General features: G+C 40.3%; 1 protein-coding gene across 1 annotated transcript; it reads left to right on the top strand.

The window, feature by feature from the left end:
* The first annotated feature begins 725 nt into the window (after positions 1-725).
* LOC118371823 (homeobox protein SIX3) lies at positions 726-4168 on the top strand. The gene is made up of 2 exons (XM_035757449.2): positions 726-1562; positions 3073-4168. The coding sequence occupies exons 1-2, from the start codon at positions 871-873 to the stop codon at positions 3263-3265; spliced, it is 885 nt and encodes a 294-aa protein (XP_035613342.1). The 5' UTR covers positions 726-870; the 3' UTR covers positions 3266-4168.
* The last annotated feature ends 12792 nt before the right edge of the window (positions 4169-16960 follow it).

Below are 16960 nucleotides of genomic sequence, written 5' to 3'. Positions count from 1 at the left end.
AAACAATGTTTGGAAACACCCGCGCTGGGCAGTGGGCCAGGGTTGCACCGCTGCGTAATACCAGCCGAGGCCAAAATCGACTAGAGGGTGAGCCACTGCTCATTACACCCACACCAGCCCCGGTCTGCTGGTCTCTTGAGCAAAGCTAGTGCCCAGACCCTGTCACGAAAATATTGACATATAGCATTTCCCGATTCATCTCCGGAAGTAAAAGTCAGACAGACATATCAAACGGTAACAAATTGCCAATAATATGTTTCATTGGTTTAAGATCTATATATGTTCTTACATATGTTGCGCAATATAGCCTAGCCTATTGTGAGAAAACCCTACCCGAAAATAATTGACTCTGTTATAAGCAAATTTTTTCAAAGGTGTATTCCGGTGTGTGTGTGTGTGTGTGTGTCCCCCCCCACCACCAAGCATCTCTACCCTACATATCTTCTTTAGCTTTAACGAGCCTCGTTAAGATCGCAATAATATTCCACCCACTAATTGCTCATTCCATTCAACAAATAGGCGAGCGTTGGCTTCTACTTCACGAGAGCCGTGCAGTGGGAGGGTGGTGTTGAGATTGGAGTTTGTGATAACCCCCTGTGCTTGCAACAGAAGTGGTGAAAGCCCTAGTCTACGTAGTGGCTAATGATTGGCACGCTTGACAGTGATTGGCAGGGCTGCCATGACAACCTCACAACGACACCAAGAAGACCAATAGAAAAGCGAAACAAAATGTTTCAATGCTACACTCACGGTGGATTTAGGGGGAGATATTATGAGGCTGGTGTCATTATAGGCGATAGCTATTGAATCATACAATCTTTACTCGTCGTTCTTTTTCTTGATAATTTTCTTTCTCTCTCAGGTCATTCCATGGTTTTCAGATCCCCTTTAGAGCTTTATCCCTCCCATTTCTTCCTGCCAAACTTCGCTGAGCGCCCTGTGCTCTTGGCGAGCAGCACTCCCAGCACCAGGTCTCCAGAAGACTTGTCAATGTTTGCGCTACCGACCCTCAACTTCTCTCCGGAGCAAGTGGCGAGCGTCTGCGAGACGCTGGAGGAAACCGGAGACATTGAACGGCTGGGACGATTCCTGTGGTCCCTGCCTGTGGCACCCGGAGCATGCGAACAGATCAACAAGCATGAGTCGATCCTGCGAGCTCGCGCAGTGGTTGCTTTCCACACGGGGAATTTCCGAGACCTGTACCACATCTTGGAGAACCACAAGTTTACCAAGGATTCCCACGGAAAACTGCAGGCCATGTGGCTGGAGGCACACTACCAGGAGGCCGAAAAGCTGCGCGGTCGCCCCTTAGGACCAGTTGACAAGTACAGGGTACGGAAGAAGTTCCCGCTGCCCAGGACCATCTGGGACGGCGAGCAGAAGACGCACTGTTTCAAAGAGAGGACGCGCGGTCTGTTAAGGGAGTGGTACCTCCAGGACCCATATCCAAATCCCAGCAAGAAAAGGGAACTGGCACAAGCCACTGGACTCACTCCTACACAGGTCGGAAATTGGTTTAAAAACCGGAGGCAACGAGACAGAGCCGCCGCAGCAAAGAACAGGTCAGTACGCTGTTCATTTGTCATAGCATATGCTACATAGCACCAAATAGGCTACAATAATTCCTTTAATCGAAATGCAAATATACCATGTAAATGTTCAACTTCATCGTAACAATACACAAGGTTATAGAGGGGTTACAAATGAGCAAGTTTGGTGTATAGTTAGGGGTGGGGAGGGAGCATGACGACATTTTACTTTTTGATCTCATAGGCCTATGCAATCATTGCCTAAAGAAAAATATAACTATTATTGTTTTCCAAAATAATCCCCAAAATAGTATACTGCGTAAAACATTTTCGTGCGTAAAGCTAAGCTTGTAGGCTTCAGGGTACGCTGGTATGCCAGTATCCCTGATAAGCAAACTGAAAACACCAAGGTATGCGTTGGATAACAAAACAGGAAATACACACAAAGAAAATCATCAACAATGTACATTTGAATTTGTCCTATATTCCAGACAATAACGCAAATAATTATTGATGAAGTCTGTTAAACTTTGAATACAGCATATTATGATGATACAACAACAGTGCACGTTTTCGATTATCATCTTGTATCCCAAAGAGAGTGTTGTTATCTTCAACAAGTGAACGTTTTTGTCTGGAAACATCACATACACTGCAGGGGTGGTATAGATATGGATCCCAAACAGGAAACAAAACACCTACGATCAAATACTGTAGGTTATTGGTTACTTGTTTAATCAAAATAATATTATATGCCTATATATTCAAAGGTTGCACCTGTAAAATTACACTGTAGACTAAGATAGGCCTACAACCAAATGCTAATGTTAAAACACACAAAAAGATGTAGTTTTGCTATATTAATATGAGTTCAGTTACCAATTTTACATTTTTATTCGTGGTGCTTTTTACACATAAGAAACGCATACATTAGGCTATAGACGTTTGGAAATGATTGATGCATAACACTCTTGATATAAATCAACATAAACATAAATACAAAATAAATATTCTACAATTATGGCCTGTTTTCGATTCACAGTGTGTAGCCTATTATTTATTTGCAATGCAATAATTTATTACAAATTGGTGAACTGAACAAGCCAACTGAATAAAAACAGTTGGTGGTAAAAACAGCAATATTTCTTCATCTGCATTTTCTCAGTGATAAAAGAGTACATCATGGATTAATTAATTTAGTAAATCAAAACAAATCATAAAAATTAATCAATCTTTCATTCATTTGGATAGGCCTGGGTATGACAAAATCTACGATAAAAGACAGCTCTCAAACTACATTGGCCATGATTTAAGTAGCTAACAACACGCCTGTTACTTTAACATAGACTGTTATATTTCTCCCACATTTAGTATTTGTATCTGTTTTGCTTTAGCCAATTCTTACCCCCATTATGTGTAGGCTCCAGAGCTGCATTTGTTAAAGGCTTGTCAGCGAATGAATGACAAGCAGGCTGAACGCTATTTTGCGGAGCAACACTGTGTTTAATTGCTATATTATTTTCCCTTTCTTTTATTTCTCCAGGCTTCAGCACCAGGGAATAGGACAGAACGGTATGCGGTCCCTTTCAGAATCCGGGTGCACTCCACGCAGCTCGGCGGAATCGCCGTCGACCGCGGCCAGTCCTACTACCAGCATCTCCAGTATGACAGAGCGAGTTGATACTGGAACGTCCATTCTTTCAGTAACCTCCAGTGACTCCGAGTGTGACGTATGATATAAAAAAAGAGAAATATTTACAGGAAATATGGACCTGAAAAAAAAAACTATGAAATATCGGGATGAAAAAAGGACCAATTGATTTAAATATTTAAAAAAATATAAAAGCACGTCTTTTTTAAGCGCTTTCAATGGACCCACCAAGCCTTCCCCTACCCCCCACCACTACCTGCATGATGTCTTTTGGTATCTGGGGAACATACCCTGTTCAATATTTCTACAAGGATAATCGAGAAGAGGGAATTACCAGAGGGTGTTTATCGCCTTTTCATCTCTGTTTTAGTCCAAGTGATGATGCCGCTCAGCCAAGATGCAATCCTGTTTTACTTTATGTTCATCAGACAATCATTTACGTCGTAAGCACCTTTTTACTATACACTTCTGTCACTGCCTGTGTGGGGTAGGCCTACATGGTCAAATGTGGAACCCAATCGTTATGACTGTATCAGATTTTTATTTTTATTTTAAGATTTTATATTGAATTATGTATATCTCAAATAATGCCATCATTCTCCCGCGGTCTGTAATATCCTATATGTGTAGATATGCTTGTACATAATATTGCTCTCCCATCTCCATCCTCTTTTCTATCCCTGTTCTTGACTTGGTGTTCCTATACATAAAATATTTGTCAAAACGTAAAAAAAGTGCTCTAGGCGTTTCTTTTGTTTGTTTGTTTGTTTTGATAGACTACCTAACATGGGATAATGACGCTATATAAACGTGTTATCGGTCACATTTATGCAAAGGTATATAATATAAACATTGGAATACTCTTCAACAATTCAAGTCCTATACTTCCCCGTGCATCACCTAAAGCGCTTATTATTCAATGTTCATTTCTTGCGTGTTTATGTTAATGTACATTTCTAAATCAAATACAGTATTCCATTATCTTATATATTCTGCATTAAGTCTCTCTTTTAAGTGAGTGTTCATTATCCACCATCAAGCGTTTATGAGCATCTAGGCCTATGTTGAGAAGTGGTTATGTTATGCTCATGCAAGCATAATGATTCTGATACACATGCTGTGGTCCTTTTATGAAACTACACATAGGTTGTAGCCTACGATGTTAAAAAAAAGTATTTTTTCCCTAAATATATGCATGTGTTATGGTAAATGTCAACGTCATAGTCTCTTTAAACGAGAGTCCAGTTTCTCCTTTTGTTTATGGTTGCCAGTGAATACAGAAATTAAGTAAACGCGCCATTAAATGGACTAATCATGGTGGACTCCTCCCCTGCCTCAATCTCTCATTGTGGTTCGGTGAAAGAGCCTTTCTTCACCCAGGGATGAGCATTCCCTACAGAAAAGCTTTCCCTAGGCGATTTATCCTAAAATCAAAACCAATCGTAATAACCCTTATACTTACAAGGGAACTGAAAATAATTATTATGGTAGATTAGTATTGTTCCTCGACAGAGTTCCCGTTCTCTAAAACCTTACCAACATGTTTTATAGCTGTGAAAAATAAACGGTATAGTTTCAATGTAACTGTGAGAACAGGACGTCTCCTTTGAAATTAGAAAAAAGTAGGCCAGGGAGGCTACAACTGTTTTACTCTGGGCTCAGGGAGGCTACAACTGTTTACTCTGGGTTCAGGGAGGCTACAACTGTTTTACTCTGGGCTCAGGGAGGCTACAACTGTTTACTCTGGGTTCAGGGAGGCTACAACTGTTTTACTCTGGGCTCAGGGAGGCTACAACTGTTTTACTCTGGGTTCAGGGAGGCTACAACTGTTTTACTCTGGGTTCAGGGAGGCTACAACTGTTTTACTCTGGGTTCAGGGAGGCTACAACTGTTTTACTCTGGGTTCAGGGAGGCTACAACTGTTTTACTCTGGGTTCAGGAAGGCTACAACTGTTTTACTCTATGTTGGTGGAATAATAACTAACTGCTCAATTCAACAGTTAAACATCATTAACTTTTAAGACACACAACAGAATGCGTGTACATGCATGCAGTGTATCAATTCTATTGGCTTTGGAATTGACATATGTCGTTGACACTCGGGATATCTTAATGAGATGCAATCCAAAAACAAAGTCTAGGAAACATCTTTTGAACATATCTTGAAAGTGTTGATCATTACCCTTAGTCCAACCAAAGGAGCTAAAGGACATTGACCTAAAGTGAAACGCATAAACGAACATGCTGACAAAGGAATACATTCCGCGGCCAAGATCCTCATTGCTTTGACATCGGAATGTCCGTAGACAAAAATATGGGCATTTTTTTCGACAATATCCCAACCCAGAATTTTCATATGGCAACAACTTAAACTAACTGCAAAGTTCACCAATAACCCACTTGTAAAACAATGTTACTCGCTTACTTAACTCGGCAACTGTGTGTGTTTTTTTCCTTCTCACCTTTATTTAACCAGGTAGGACAGTTGAGAACAAGTTCTCATTAACAACTGCGACCTGGCCAAGATAAAGCAAAACACATTAACAAACGTACGGTCAATAACACAATAGAAAACAATAGAAATATCTATGTACAGTGTGTGCAAATGTGTGTGTGTGTGTGTGTGTGTGTGTGTGTGTGTGTGTGTGTGTGTGTGTGTGTGTGTGTGTGTGTGTGTGTGTGTGTGTGTGTGTGTGTGTGTGTGTGTGTGTGTGTGTGTGTGTGTGTGTGTGTGTGTGTGTTACTGAGAAGCTGTCTCCATTTGATGGGCAAGAATGCAAGGTCTCCTATAATTGAGAAACGAGCATAATTCGAATTTTACGCATAGGCTTAACCCCTTTAATGTAAAGTTCTCAAGATCTTATTCGGTCTTATTCATGAGTCGCTACATCAGTTTTCACTAAGGCTACCTAGACAACCTAGGCTACTCATATAGTTTTTCTCGTCGTGAGATGAATAGGAAAACAACCACTAAACAAACACTAAACATAGCCTAGTGCAATATCGATTAAAAAAATAACTTGGCCCTAATGCAAACTAGGTGCAGAAAAACAAATATGAACTGATTAGAGTGCACTCATTGGGAGTTGTGGTTGTGGTAAATCTGCATTTAAGCCCGTTTTAACTGGTAAATCCATCTGCAGGAGAAAGATAGGGCCTATCACCCGCACCGGGCAGTGGAAACCATAGCTGATCTGTATCACCGCAGCAGACCCTCTCAGACCACATTAGTTTATTGGCGACGACAAGTCCCAGCCATGATTAAGATTACATTAATCGGAAACTGAAGAGCATTTTTATCAATAAAAAGGATATGGGGGATTAACTATAACGCAGATGTCCGCTATAACAATCATAGTAGAATCTAGGATAGAGCCTCAATGAAAGTGATTTGCATATTTTCCGATACTTAAAGCTGGAGCCGGACCATACGATTTGTAAAGATAATTTAAACGGAAGTTAAATAAACTGTATGCATTATTTCTAAATTTAATCAGCAAATAAAACTTTGTAGTAGTAGCTTAACTAAGAATAACTTTAAACCAATAGCTTATGTATTAAAACAAATGTAAATGTACATTTTGCAGGTGGTTGACATTTTGCAGATGGCATTATAGGCCTATATATAACATAGGACATATATTACCTCTCAACTATTAAGTAGACGAGGTCTTTTGTTTCATCAGGGATCATTACTGGTGCAGCGTTTTGTTCGTGATCTGTCAAGTCATATATCATGAGACAAAATAACTTTGCCAGGACTAGTCTCCGTCTCTGATACTCACATCTAAATACCTACAGAAAGTAAACGAGAATGTGAGAAGAGCGCAGCAACAATGGACGGGCATGTTTTTCTTCTTCACTCTATATCTGTGCCTGGTCTATAGTGCGTGCGTCAAACAAACAGAATAATGGATTATTTGTTCTATTCCCATAGCCTTGCGAGCGAGGCAGCCCACAACTATTTGGCCATGGTCCGCAGTGAGAAAGGCTTGCACTGCCCCGTTTTTTCTCTGATTTCATCGGTTAACTGAACACAACTTTTCTATTCGTGTGTATTCATGCAGCTCTCAAAGAGCGGCAGTTCCCTCTGACCCGGATTCTGCGCGTGCAGCAGTGGCGCAGCCTCACAGTGCACAGTGCAGGCGTTCTTGTCAGGACCGGGTCTTTTGGTTTAAAAAAAGCAGGCCTTGAAAAAGGTAAGACGTCGGACAAACAGTTAGTAGACTATATTCTTATTGTTGGAGAAAGCTACCGGCCTACTGCACCATACTAACATCATTTTAGAGAGGTAACTAATTGACAGGATTTTATTTTTTACAATTTAGGGTGTAGGTCTATTCAATTGCAATTTGGAAACTACAGCTGGATATATCATTTTTTATTTGAGGAATTCCAGGCATATGTTGGATTTCAAAGGATCATATGAGAAAAGGTAGGAAGGCGGACGGACTATAGGTTTGCACAAAAATGTGTGTGCGCGTGTGTGTTTAGTAAGAGAGAGAGAGAGAGAGAGAGAGAGAGAGAGAGAGAGAGAGAGAGAAAGGGAATTTCCATGCAGTTCAAAACTAAAAAGGGAGCAGTCTATGACTTGTTCTCAGAATGCCACAAAGCACCTGTCTGATGTAGTCTCCATGGCATGCAGGGCCCGTGATAAACATTCTTCCCTCTCTAAAACTACTGGGATTTAAAACTGTAATTCTATTAAATAGTAATTGAAGGGTCACGAGAAGCTATGATACAGGATCAGTGGTGTATAAGCCAACCGTTTGAACTTTAATTTGGAACCATAGGCAGATGGGATCATAGCTCCTCTGATGCTTACCGTTTTAAAACTGGTCAGCACAGGGGAAAATGGTTTAATGCCGATTAGTACCATTCCATAACCCCTTTTAAACAAGCACAACATGAAAGCAACCCAACTTTAGCTTGTTCATCCGAAACACACCTCTCTACTACTCAATGGAGGGTGTGGGGTGCTGGGCATAGCTCTGATCTCGCGCCTTCTGCACACTGGGCAGACAGACCCATGAGCAGCTTAAATACCGCTAGCACCTGTGTTTTCAACAGCTATTCTCATGCCATGGTAGATGGGATTAAAAATGAAATAGTTCATTCTATTTATATGGTTCTATTTCTAAGGGCATTGCTGTATGCACTATAAATAGAAAACACAAACACGCGGAGAGAAATAGGACTATAACATTAGTTTGTGAAAACCTGTGCACAATACGATTTTCATAGTTTAGTATGATTCATTATTTGATCTTTAAAGAATTTCATTTTTTTCAAGATGACTAAACACATGAATAAACTTTTATCAAAAGATAAAATATCTTACACACATTTACACATCCGCATTTGCCATCGACTTGCTTATTAGCCTCTTGATTAGTACCATTTTTAAAATAGACACATTATTATTTCATAGCAGTTTGCTTAATGTCCCTCAGATTCAATCTTAGATCATCTGGCCTACGTTTTAAGACATTTTTTTATTTGAAACTAAATAACCGCTTTCAATTGATATTAAGGATATAATGCTACCCAAAACTACTCAATATTTCCAATTATTTTGACATAGTGGCGTAGTCCTGTAAAATAAGTTGCGATGAAAATTAAGCATTAGCACGATCGTACCAGATGCGTCGTTATTTACGAGGCACACTTTTAAGAGCGTTTCCCAAACAAGCACGTAGTGAGAAAGTGCGTCGTTAGTGTGTCGATATTGATAGATGGGATTGAAATAAAAGCAAGTTCCACTTAAATATTTAACATTAGAATTCTTGCACAATACTGACGACGTTTCAGCTCCGAGAGAGATATTATCACCTATGGCTGCACATATTGAGTCCCGTTTATTATGATAACCCAATAATAATGCACTAAATCACAGATTGGGCACATCTTGTCACACATCATGAAACATATTGAGGCACAAATTACAAACAGTAGCCTAGTGGCAAAATAACACTTAATATGATTTCAATAGAATTTAAATATAGGCCTCTAGGCCCATGTAGCCTATTTATCTTTTAATGCAATCATCTCGGTTTTCATCCGAAGCATCGTTTTGTCTTTCACTTGTTTGTAACATATGCAAATACTTGGTAACTTTGTACCTATGCGTAGTGAACTTAGTTCTGAAGTTATCAGCGGTCAGACAGATACCTAAGCATAACATCTTTATTCTATGTTTATTGGAGATCTTCAGTGAATAAAGTGACGCTGAAGGGCGAAAAACATCTAACGATGCACTTTGGCTGAATGTTTTTAAGAGCAACATTACTAACAAAGGCTCTGGGAAACAGATCGGCTACTAAAGATAGGCCTATATCATAAAATGGTTCTAACGATGATCTTAACGCTACGAAGGATCTGGGAAACGAGGCCCAGTCTAGTTTCAGAAGCAATAAATGTCCACTTCATTAATATAGATATTGTCAGGAGGATGTGAATTGGTAAAATATATAGAAGTAAACTGAGCAGAGAAAGAGAGAGGAAGAAAGAGAGAGAGATTGATGAAGTTTGGTCTCATATCTCATATCTCCTGACAGGATGCTGAAGTCGTCCCCTGGCTCCGCGTGCTCAATTAGCGCCGCTGCTTGCGGAGCCCTGCTGCGCCGGAGAGGTCAGCACCGAGCCACCAATCGTCTCCCGCGCCTCCGACGGCGACTCTGCCCAACAATCATGAAACCGTTTAGAAATTGACTCATTTTGTAAATAATCTTTTGACTTACCAACAAAGACATCATTCGAGAGGGGTTTATTAGCAAGAAACCATTTACACGAATGTCATGTAAGCTGGAATTTGGCGATTTGGTGACATCTCCCTTATGAATTGGCGATTGTTCCATGGTCTGTCAGTGAACGTTCGGCTCTATTGTTTGACCAGAGGGAGAGTTCTAGGCGAAACGAGTCCCTTCACTAGCAGTAGCATTGAAAGGACCGGATGGACTCGGCCACACACCCAAACCTGCTCAGCCGAGGACGAATAACGAGCGACAGATTGGCCGCCAGTTGAAGCCAGTAAACACCTTTTCATCCTCTCTTCGTCTATCCTCGGGATTTGACACCTACTGACCATTTCTGAACTGGCTTAGAAATGGCAATGAATGGAAGGAACAACGCAACAAGTCTGTAGCCTACGTCCACGTGTAAAAACAGCTAAAAACACAGAATTACATATATCTTCTAAAAAATACTTTTTATTTATTATAAATATGCCCGGATAAATTAAAAAACGTTGTCATTTTTCTTTAGACCAAATGGTTCAAATTGTATTTTATAAACGTTCACAAAACATTTATGAAACACCTTGTATTATTTTAAACAAACACATTTGGGAACTATTCGTCTACAACTATGACTATCATAGACATATTAGTGTACATTATATTTGTTGTTTTCACCTAACACATCCTATCATATTATATTTGTTGTTTTCACCTAACACATCCTATCATATTATATTTGTTGGCATTGATAACATACAACTACAGTTAGGCTATATATATTTAGAAATATTTTGTGTTTTGGTTCAAATAGCCTAGGTCAACAGGTAGGACACAACGAATTACCACCAATAATCACTGCCTATAAATTATCTGAAAGGGATGAAGCTAAATAAAGACTGACAGCAAGATTTCATAATTTGAAATGAATCAGTACATGTTTTTAGAGAGATTCATGTTACTAAAAATAACGCTCTTATCCAAGGGACCATACATAAGCAAAATCCTGATCCTTACTCCAGCACCCTTTCCAAAGTGACTTCCAACAAAAATATGACTGTCAGGGCACATTTGAGAATTATTCAAATAAAGCAAAATCATTTTTAGTTTATGTAAATATGTGGAGCACACCTATAGTGTCATAAGCAGCCTATAAACCCAGCCTGCATTTAACAAAAGGTTGGAGATTGACTCGAGCCTGGTTGCCCTTATCAATTTAACCTCCGTTTAGCCCAGTAGAATGGATTACCCACGGATCTGAGCTCGGGCTCACAAACAACCCCTGACAGTGTCGATTCCGAGCACAGCGTTTCTGCACAAAGCCATGTGCATTGACACAAGTTCAACCTGCCACCATTACACGTGCTGTTACTGCCATCTACCGGAATTTGCTTGAAGTAAAGAATAACAGAGATGTGATATAGGCCTGCCTACAAGATACTGACTCACTGTTGGTTGCAAGATGGATAACAGGCATCGAAATATTTATAACAGCGTGGGCTATCCAAATGTCCTCATCGTTGAAGAATAAGCCGATTTGAGGTCAGCACACATCTAGTTGATTATGAGTTTACATTTAGTATTTTAGACTACAGTGAACAAGCAGGCAGTGAGGCCTATGATAGCCTTTACTCCGGAGGGTGAGGGTCAATAGCACATAGACATCTAAATAAATGGAAAGGCATGGCATCTTGTCCTGCTTGGTCCCAAGGTTATTATAGTTTTGTGTTTTTATATTGTTTTTTAAATTTCTATTAGTTCCAGTTAGTTTTCAGATCCCCTTTACTAGTTTTTAATTTTGTTTAAATTGTTTTCTCGTTTTAGTTTTAGGACCGGTTTCCTGGACACAGATTACGCCTAGTGTTGGAATAAAAAGCATGCTCAATGGAGAATCTCAATTGAAATAGCTTTTTAGTCCAGCACTACACTTAAACTGTGTCCGGAAAACCAGCCCTTAGTGTTAGGGACAAAAGTAGCCATTTATGTGTTGTATAGTTTTTGTGTATTTGGGGATGTCACTTCTTGCCACTGTGGAGCAGTAATGCATAAGGTTTTGGGTCAGGTCACATAGGTTAGTTTAGGTTAAAAGGTAGACTCAGCGAGATGATGTAGATGAAAAAAGCAAACCGTAGTAATGGGTCAATTGTGGTTAAACTTCTACTCGGTTTTGGTCCCATAGCTACCACGCTGTAGCAGCGTGAAGCTTATCAGCACATGCGCTGATACTCAGTGTGGCTGTGAGAGCAAAGTCTTGCATCATGCTCATCTCAGTGGGTGTGTTCAAGCACATCACCTTTGTCAAGTTGGTGATAACGCATTTGAAAGTGTGTTGCATTCTGGGGAACAAAATTTGTCAGACTTCTGCCTACATGTCAACTGCATGTCAACTTACCAAAATCATGTGATCGAAGGTCATGAAGTTTTCACTGCAGTCAACTGCAAGTTTGTGCAGTTGCTCTTCACCAACTTCCTCCTGCAGCCACTGTGGGAGGCTCTACTGTCAACCAATCATGAGGGTGTTTTTATTTCACCCACACAAACTTAAACAAAGACATGACTGAAACAGGAACCAATTTGCGTGGATTTATGTGTACAGTGGATATATACAAATAAATGTGATATTTTAGGTTCTTTCTCACTAAGTGATTGTACAATGTACACACATTATATTATATTATGATTTCAGTTTGTGAGTGTGTGATATTGGGGTTAGAGACATGTTTTATAAACAATGGCAATACTGCCATGTTGATCTGAGCCTTGCTGTAGGAAAAACACATTAGTGTCTGACTTTCGACTGTTGCAGATGGACCTCCCTGACTTAACTTCTCCACTTTTATCTACAGTCGGTTGCTTTAGCCTTACCACTCAAACTCGCCCGAATGCTGCAGTGCTGCTTCTGGCAACTTCATCTAGCCCGAGTCCACCTTTCAATTCTAAACTTCATCTCAATTCAACCTGCAATCTAGAAAACCCATTAGATTTTCATTTTGGTTTCAGTTTTAGTTTACTATGACAACCTTGCTTGGCCCACTGTGACCAAAACAATAATGTTTAGAGAGGGGGGGGTTGGAGGCCCCCAGAGAGGTCATAAGCCATGGCAAAAACATTGAATTACAGGAAGTTAGCTGTAAAACTTGTAAATGTTCTCTCAGCCTCATGGCAAAATGTGTAGAATAGCAAGAGGTTAGCTATAAAACTGCACATTTTTCTCTCTGCCCTATGGCAGTATGTGTAGAATTGCTTAGGCCTACCGTCTGGCCCGTTTCGCTGCAGCTTCTCGTGCTTCAGTTAATGCTCAGCACCATGGGGACAGCCGCCGAACAAGCTCGCGCATGAATGTTTTATCATATGAAAGTCAAATGATGTTGGAACACTGAACTGGATTTCCATTTGTGATAGATCAAGGATTCAGTCGGCAGCGAGTGTAATGGAATCTCGGCTCCCTAGTTAATTTTTCACTACTGATACCCAGAGTTTCCGAGCTTCCGATGAGACAATCTAATGGGCTCCGTTGGAGCGCTGCCTTTCAGAGTTAAACTCCGGTAAGAGCATGAGACCGAGATGGGCCGCTGTAAATGGACAGTAAAACACTGCTTATGGCTACAGGACAACCATTAATCGCAGTCCAGGAAGCAGCTTTGGCGGTACTGCGGTATCAACTTTTACATTTCCACTTTATGGTCACTATACTCAAACAGTTATGATCCTATTCTCTTGCGTAAAGCATGCTGGAAATAGATAGGCTACATCTCCGTCATGGGATGGATGTTGACAAATAGCCTACAAATAGGCCTACCATGTATGTATACAAGCTTATAGCCTATACATTTCTCCACAGTGTGTAAAACAAAGGCCTATCATGGTACAGTTGAAGTCGGAAGTTTACATAATAATAATACAAATAATTTCCAACAATTGTTTACAGACAGATTATTTCACTTATAATTCACTGTATCACAACACCAGTGGGTCAGAAGTTTACATACAATAAGTTGACTGTGCCTTTCTTTAAACAGTGTCGAAATGCCAGAAAATTATGTCATGGCTTCTGATAGGCTAATTGACATCATTTGAGTCATTTGGAGGTGTACCTGTGGATGTATTTCAAGGCCTACCTTCAAACTCAGTGCCTCTTGCTTGACATCATGGGAAAATCAAAAGAAATCAGCCAAGACCTCAGAAAATAAATTGTAGACCTCCACAAGTCTGGTTCATCCTTGGGAGCAATTTCCAAATGCCTGAAGGTACCACGTTCATCTGTACAAACAATAGTACGTAAGTATAAACACCATGGGACCACGTAGCTGTCATACCGCTCAGGAAGGAGACGCGTTCTGTCTCCTAGAGATGAACATACTTTGGTGCGATAAGTGCAAATCAATCCCAGAACAACAGTAAAGGACCTTGTGAAGATGCTGGAGGAAACAGGTACAAAAGGATCTATATCCACAGTAAAACGAGTCCTATATCGACATAACCTGAAAGGCCGCTCAGCAAGGAAGAAGCCACTGCTCCAAAACCGCCATAAAAAAGACAGACTATGGTTTGCAATTGCACATGGGGACAAAGATCGTACTTTTTGGAGAAATGTCCTCTGGTCTGATGCAACAAAAATAGAACTGTTTGGCCATAATGACCATTGTTATGTTTGGAGGAAAAAGGGGGAGCAGGCAGAAGCAGAAGAACACCATCCCAACCGTGAAGAACGGGGATGGGGGGTACTTTGCTGCAGGAGGGGCTGGTGCACTTCACAAAATAGGTGGCAGGAAAATTATGTGGATATATTGAAGCAACATCTCAAGACATCAATCAGGAAGTTAAAGCTTGGTCGCAAATGGTTCTTTCAAATGGACAATGACCTCAAGCATACTCCCAAAGTTGTGCAAAATGGCTTAAGGACAACAAAGTCAAGGTATTGGAGTGGCCATCACAAAGCCCTGACCTCAATCCTATAGAAAATTTGTGGGCAGAACTGAAAAAGCATGTGCGAGCAAGGAGGCCTACAAACATGACTCAGTTACACCAGTTCTGTCAGGAGGAATGGGCCAAAATTCACCCAACTTATTGTGGGAAGCTTGTGGAAGGCTAACCGAAACGTTTGACTCAAGTTAAACAATTTAAAGGCAATGCTACCAAATACCAATTGAGTGTATGTACATTTCTGACCTACTGGGAATGTGATGACTATTATTCTGAAATTTCACATTCTTAAAATAAAGTTGTGATCCTAACTGACCTAAGACAGGGAATTTGTACTTGGATTAAATGTCAGGAATTGTGAAAAACTGAGTTTAAATCTATTTGGCTAAGGTGTATGTAAACTTCTGACTTCAACTGTATATTACTGTCTGATTAAAATACTAGTTTTTAAAACAAGATAGGCCAACTACCTTAAAACAAATATATGCTAGCTAACCAAATAGGCCTGCATAAGTGTAGTGAACATGCACACCACATCTAAACATACTATAGTTCCTCGGAATGGCCAAATATCTTTGCAGAAACCCCTATAAAAAAAGATCATCCTCATGTTTTCTATTTTCCCTGAGCAGGCCAATCCACAGCATCCCAGTGATTTATCTTTGACTCCCAACAAATCACACAATCTAAATCCAGACATGAGGACAAAATATCCACCAAGTGTCTGAAGCACCACCGACCCACTAATCCACACAAACACTTGAGGTGGGGCTCTTCAGGCCTCATTCAGAGGAGCCTGGGTGGAATTGATCGCTGGACTGCATCTACTATTTGATGTTTTTCACATGAGGTGACTCACTGGATTTTTAAACCAAACTCTGTAAAAATGCATCTGCCCCAAGGTTCCCCTCATGCATTTTTAAAGGGTGCACTGTTCCATCCACTTTGCTCTCTCTGCGAGCCGAGTTCAGCAGCAGAGCTCCAACCAGAGAAGAGGAGATGTAGATTCAACTCTACTGTGGGGACTGCTCTGCTGTCCTGACCGACTGCAGTTGATGTGATGTGTTTTCACTGCCTCGCCTCATCCCACCTCGCCACTACAGGTCCAGATACAGATGATGTCAGTTAGACTAAATGCAGCAGCCCTCCTGGGAATATATGCACACGCACTGAATATGGTGTTATTATACAACTGTAATGTGACACACTGGTGCGTGTGGGACTGGCTTTACGAGGCAGCAATTCAACAATTCTGTTTTTTCAAGACCAATTTGAAACCGTTGATTTATTGAGATCATTAAGGGATTGCATTGTGAACATGGTGTAATTACACATTTATAATGGTTTATTTACACATTTTTTTAAATTTAGTTTCATAAATCAGTACCACTCAGGATTTCAAAATCACATAAGACAGTATTAAGTAAATGGTCATAGCCACTACAATGGTAACTGCATCAAGGTTGAAAGTTTCAGGAGGGTGAATATTTATATGAACTTAATTAAAGTGATGCAACACACACTCACTATATCTTAGGATGGAATGACAACATCCATGGTCAAGAACCATATACGCTCAGAATGTCAAACTCTGGCTAATGACTGAACCATATAACTATTTTTCTGTCTGTATCTATGTCTGTATCTATGCAGTGTATTGTACCATGCACCTTAAGGGACCACAATGAAAATACGTCATTTATTTTATTGTGTTCTCCATGTCATGTTTTGAAAATGTATGTACTATTTGTGCTTATGTATTTTTTAAACTGTCAAATAAAATCAGTCACAAGCATAGCCAACCATACAACTACCGTGGACACACACACAACAACATGTATCTCTATATGAAGGGCCCACAACTGTCACAGAGGGCATTGAAACAGTAATCTCAACCCCAGACATAAACTGGTGCACCTGGGCTATGAGCCGAAAGAATGCCATGTCATTCCTTAAGTGCTTCATCACAATCCCCCCTCTTTTCACAGGTTTCTGCATTCATCAGTCAGTTTACTGGATGCAATGAGCACACGTTTCATAAATACAGTGTGAGAAATGTCTGAGGGAGGGCAAAGGGACATCTGTGCTCTGAAATTGATATCATAAGTGCAGAACAAATATAC

The sequence above is a fragment of the Oncorhynchus keta genome, chromosome 24, assembly GCF_023373465.1.
Source record: "Oncorhynchus keta strain PuntledgeMale-10-30-2019 chromosome 24, Oket_V2, whole genome shotgun sequence".
NCBI classification, from domain to species: domain Eukaryota; kingdom Metazoa; phylum Chordata; class Actinopteri; order Salmoniformes; family Salmonidae; genus Oncorhynchus; species Oncorhynchus keta.
The sequence above is the reverse complement of the archived record's forward strand: the minus strand, read 5'-3'. Positions and strand labels throughout refer to the sequence as shown.

Excerpts from the sequence above, each read along its gene's own strand:
- LOC118371823 (XM_035757449.2), top strand. The coding sequence starts at position 871 with ATGGTTTTCAGATCCCCTTTAGAGCTTTATCCCTCCCATTTCTTCCTG. Across the intron at positions 1,563-3,072 it reads GCCGCCGCAGCAAAGAACAG|GCTTCAGCACCAGGGAATAG; the intron begins GTCAGTACGCTG and ends TTATTTCTCCAG.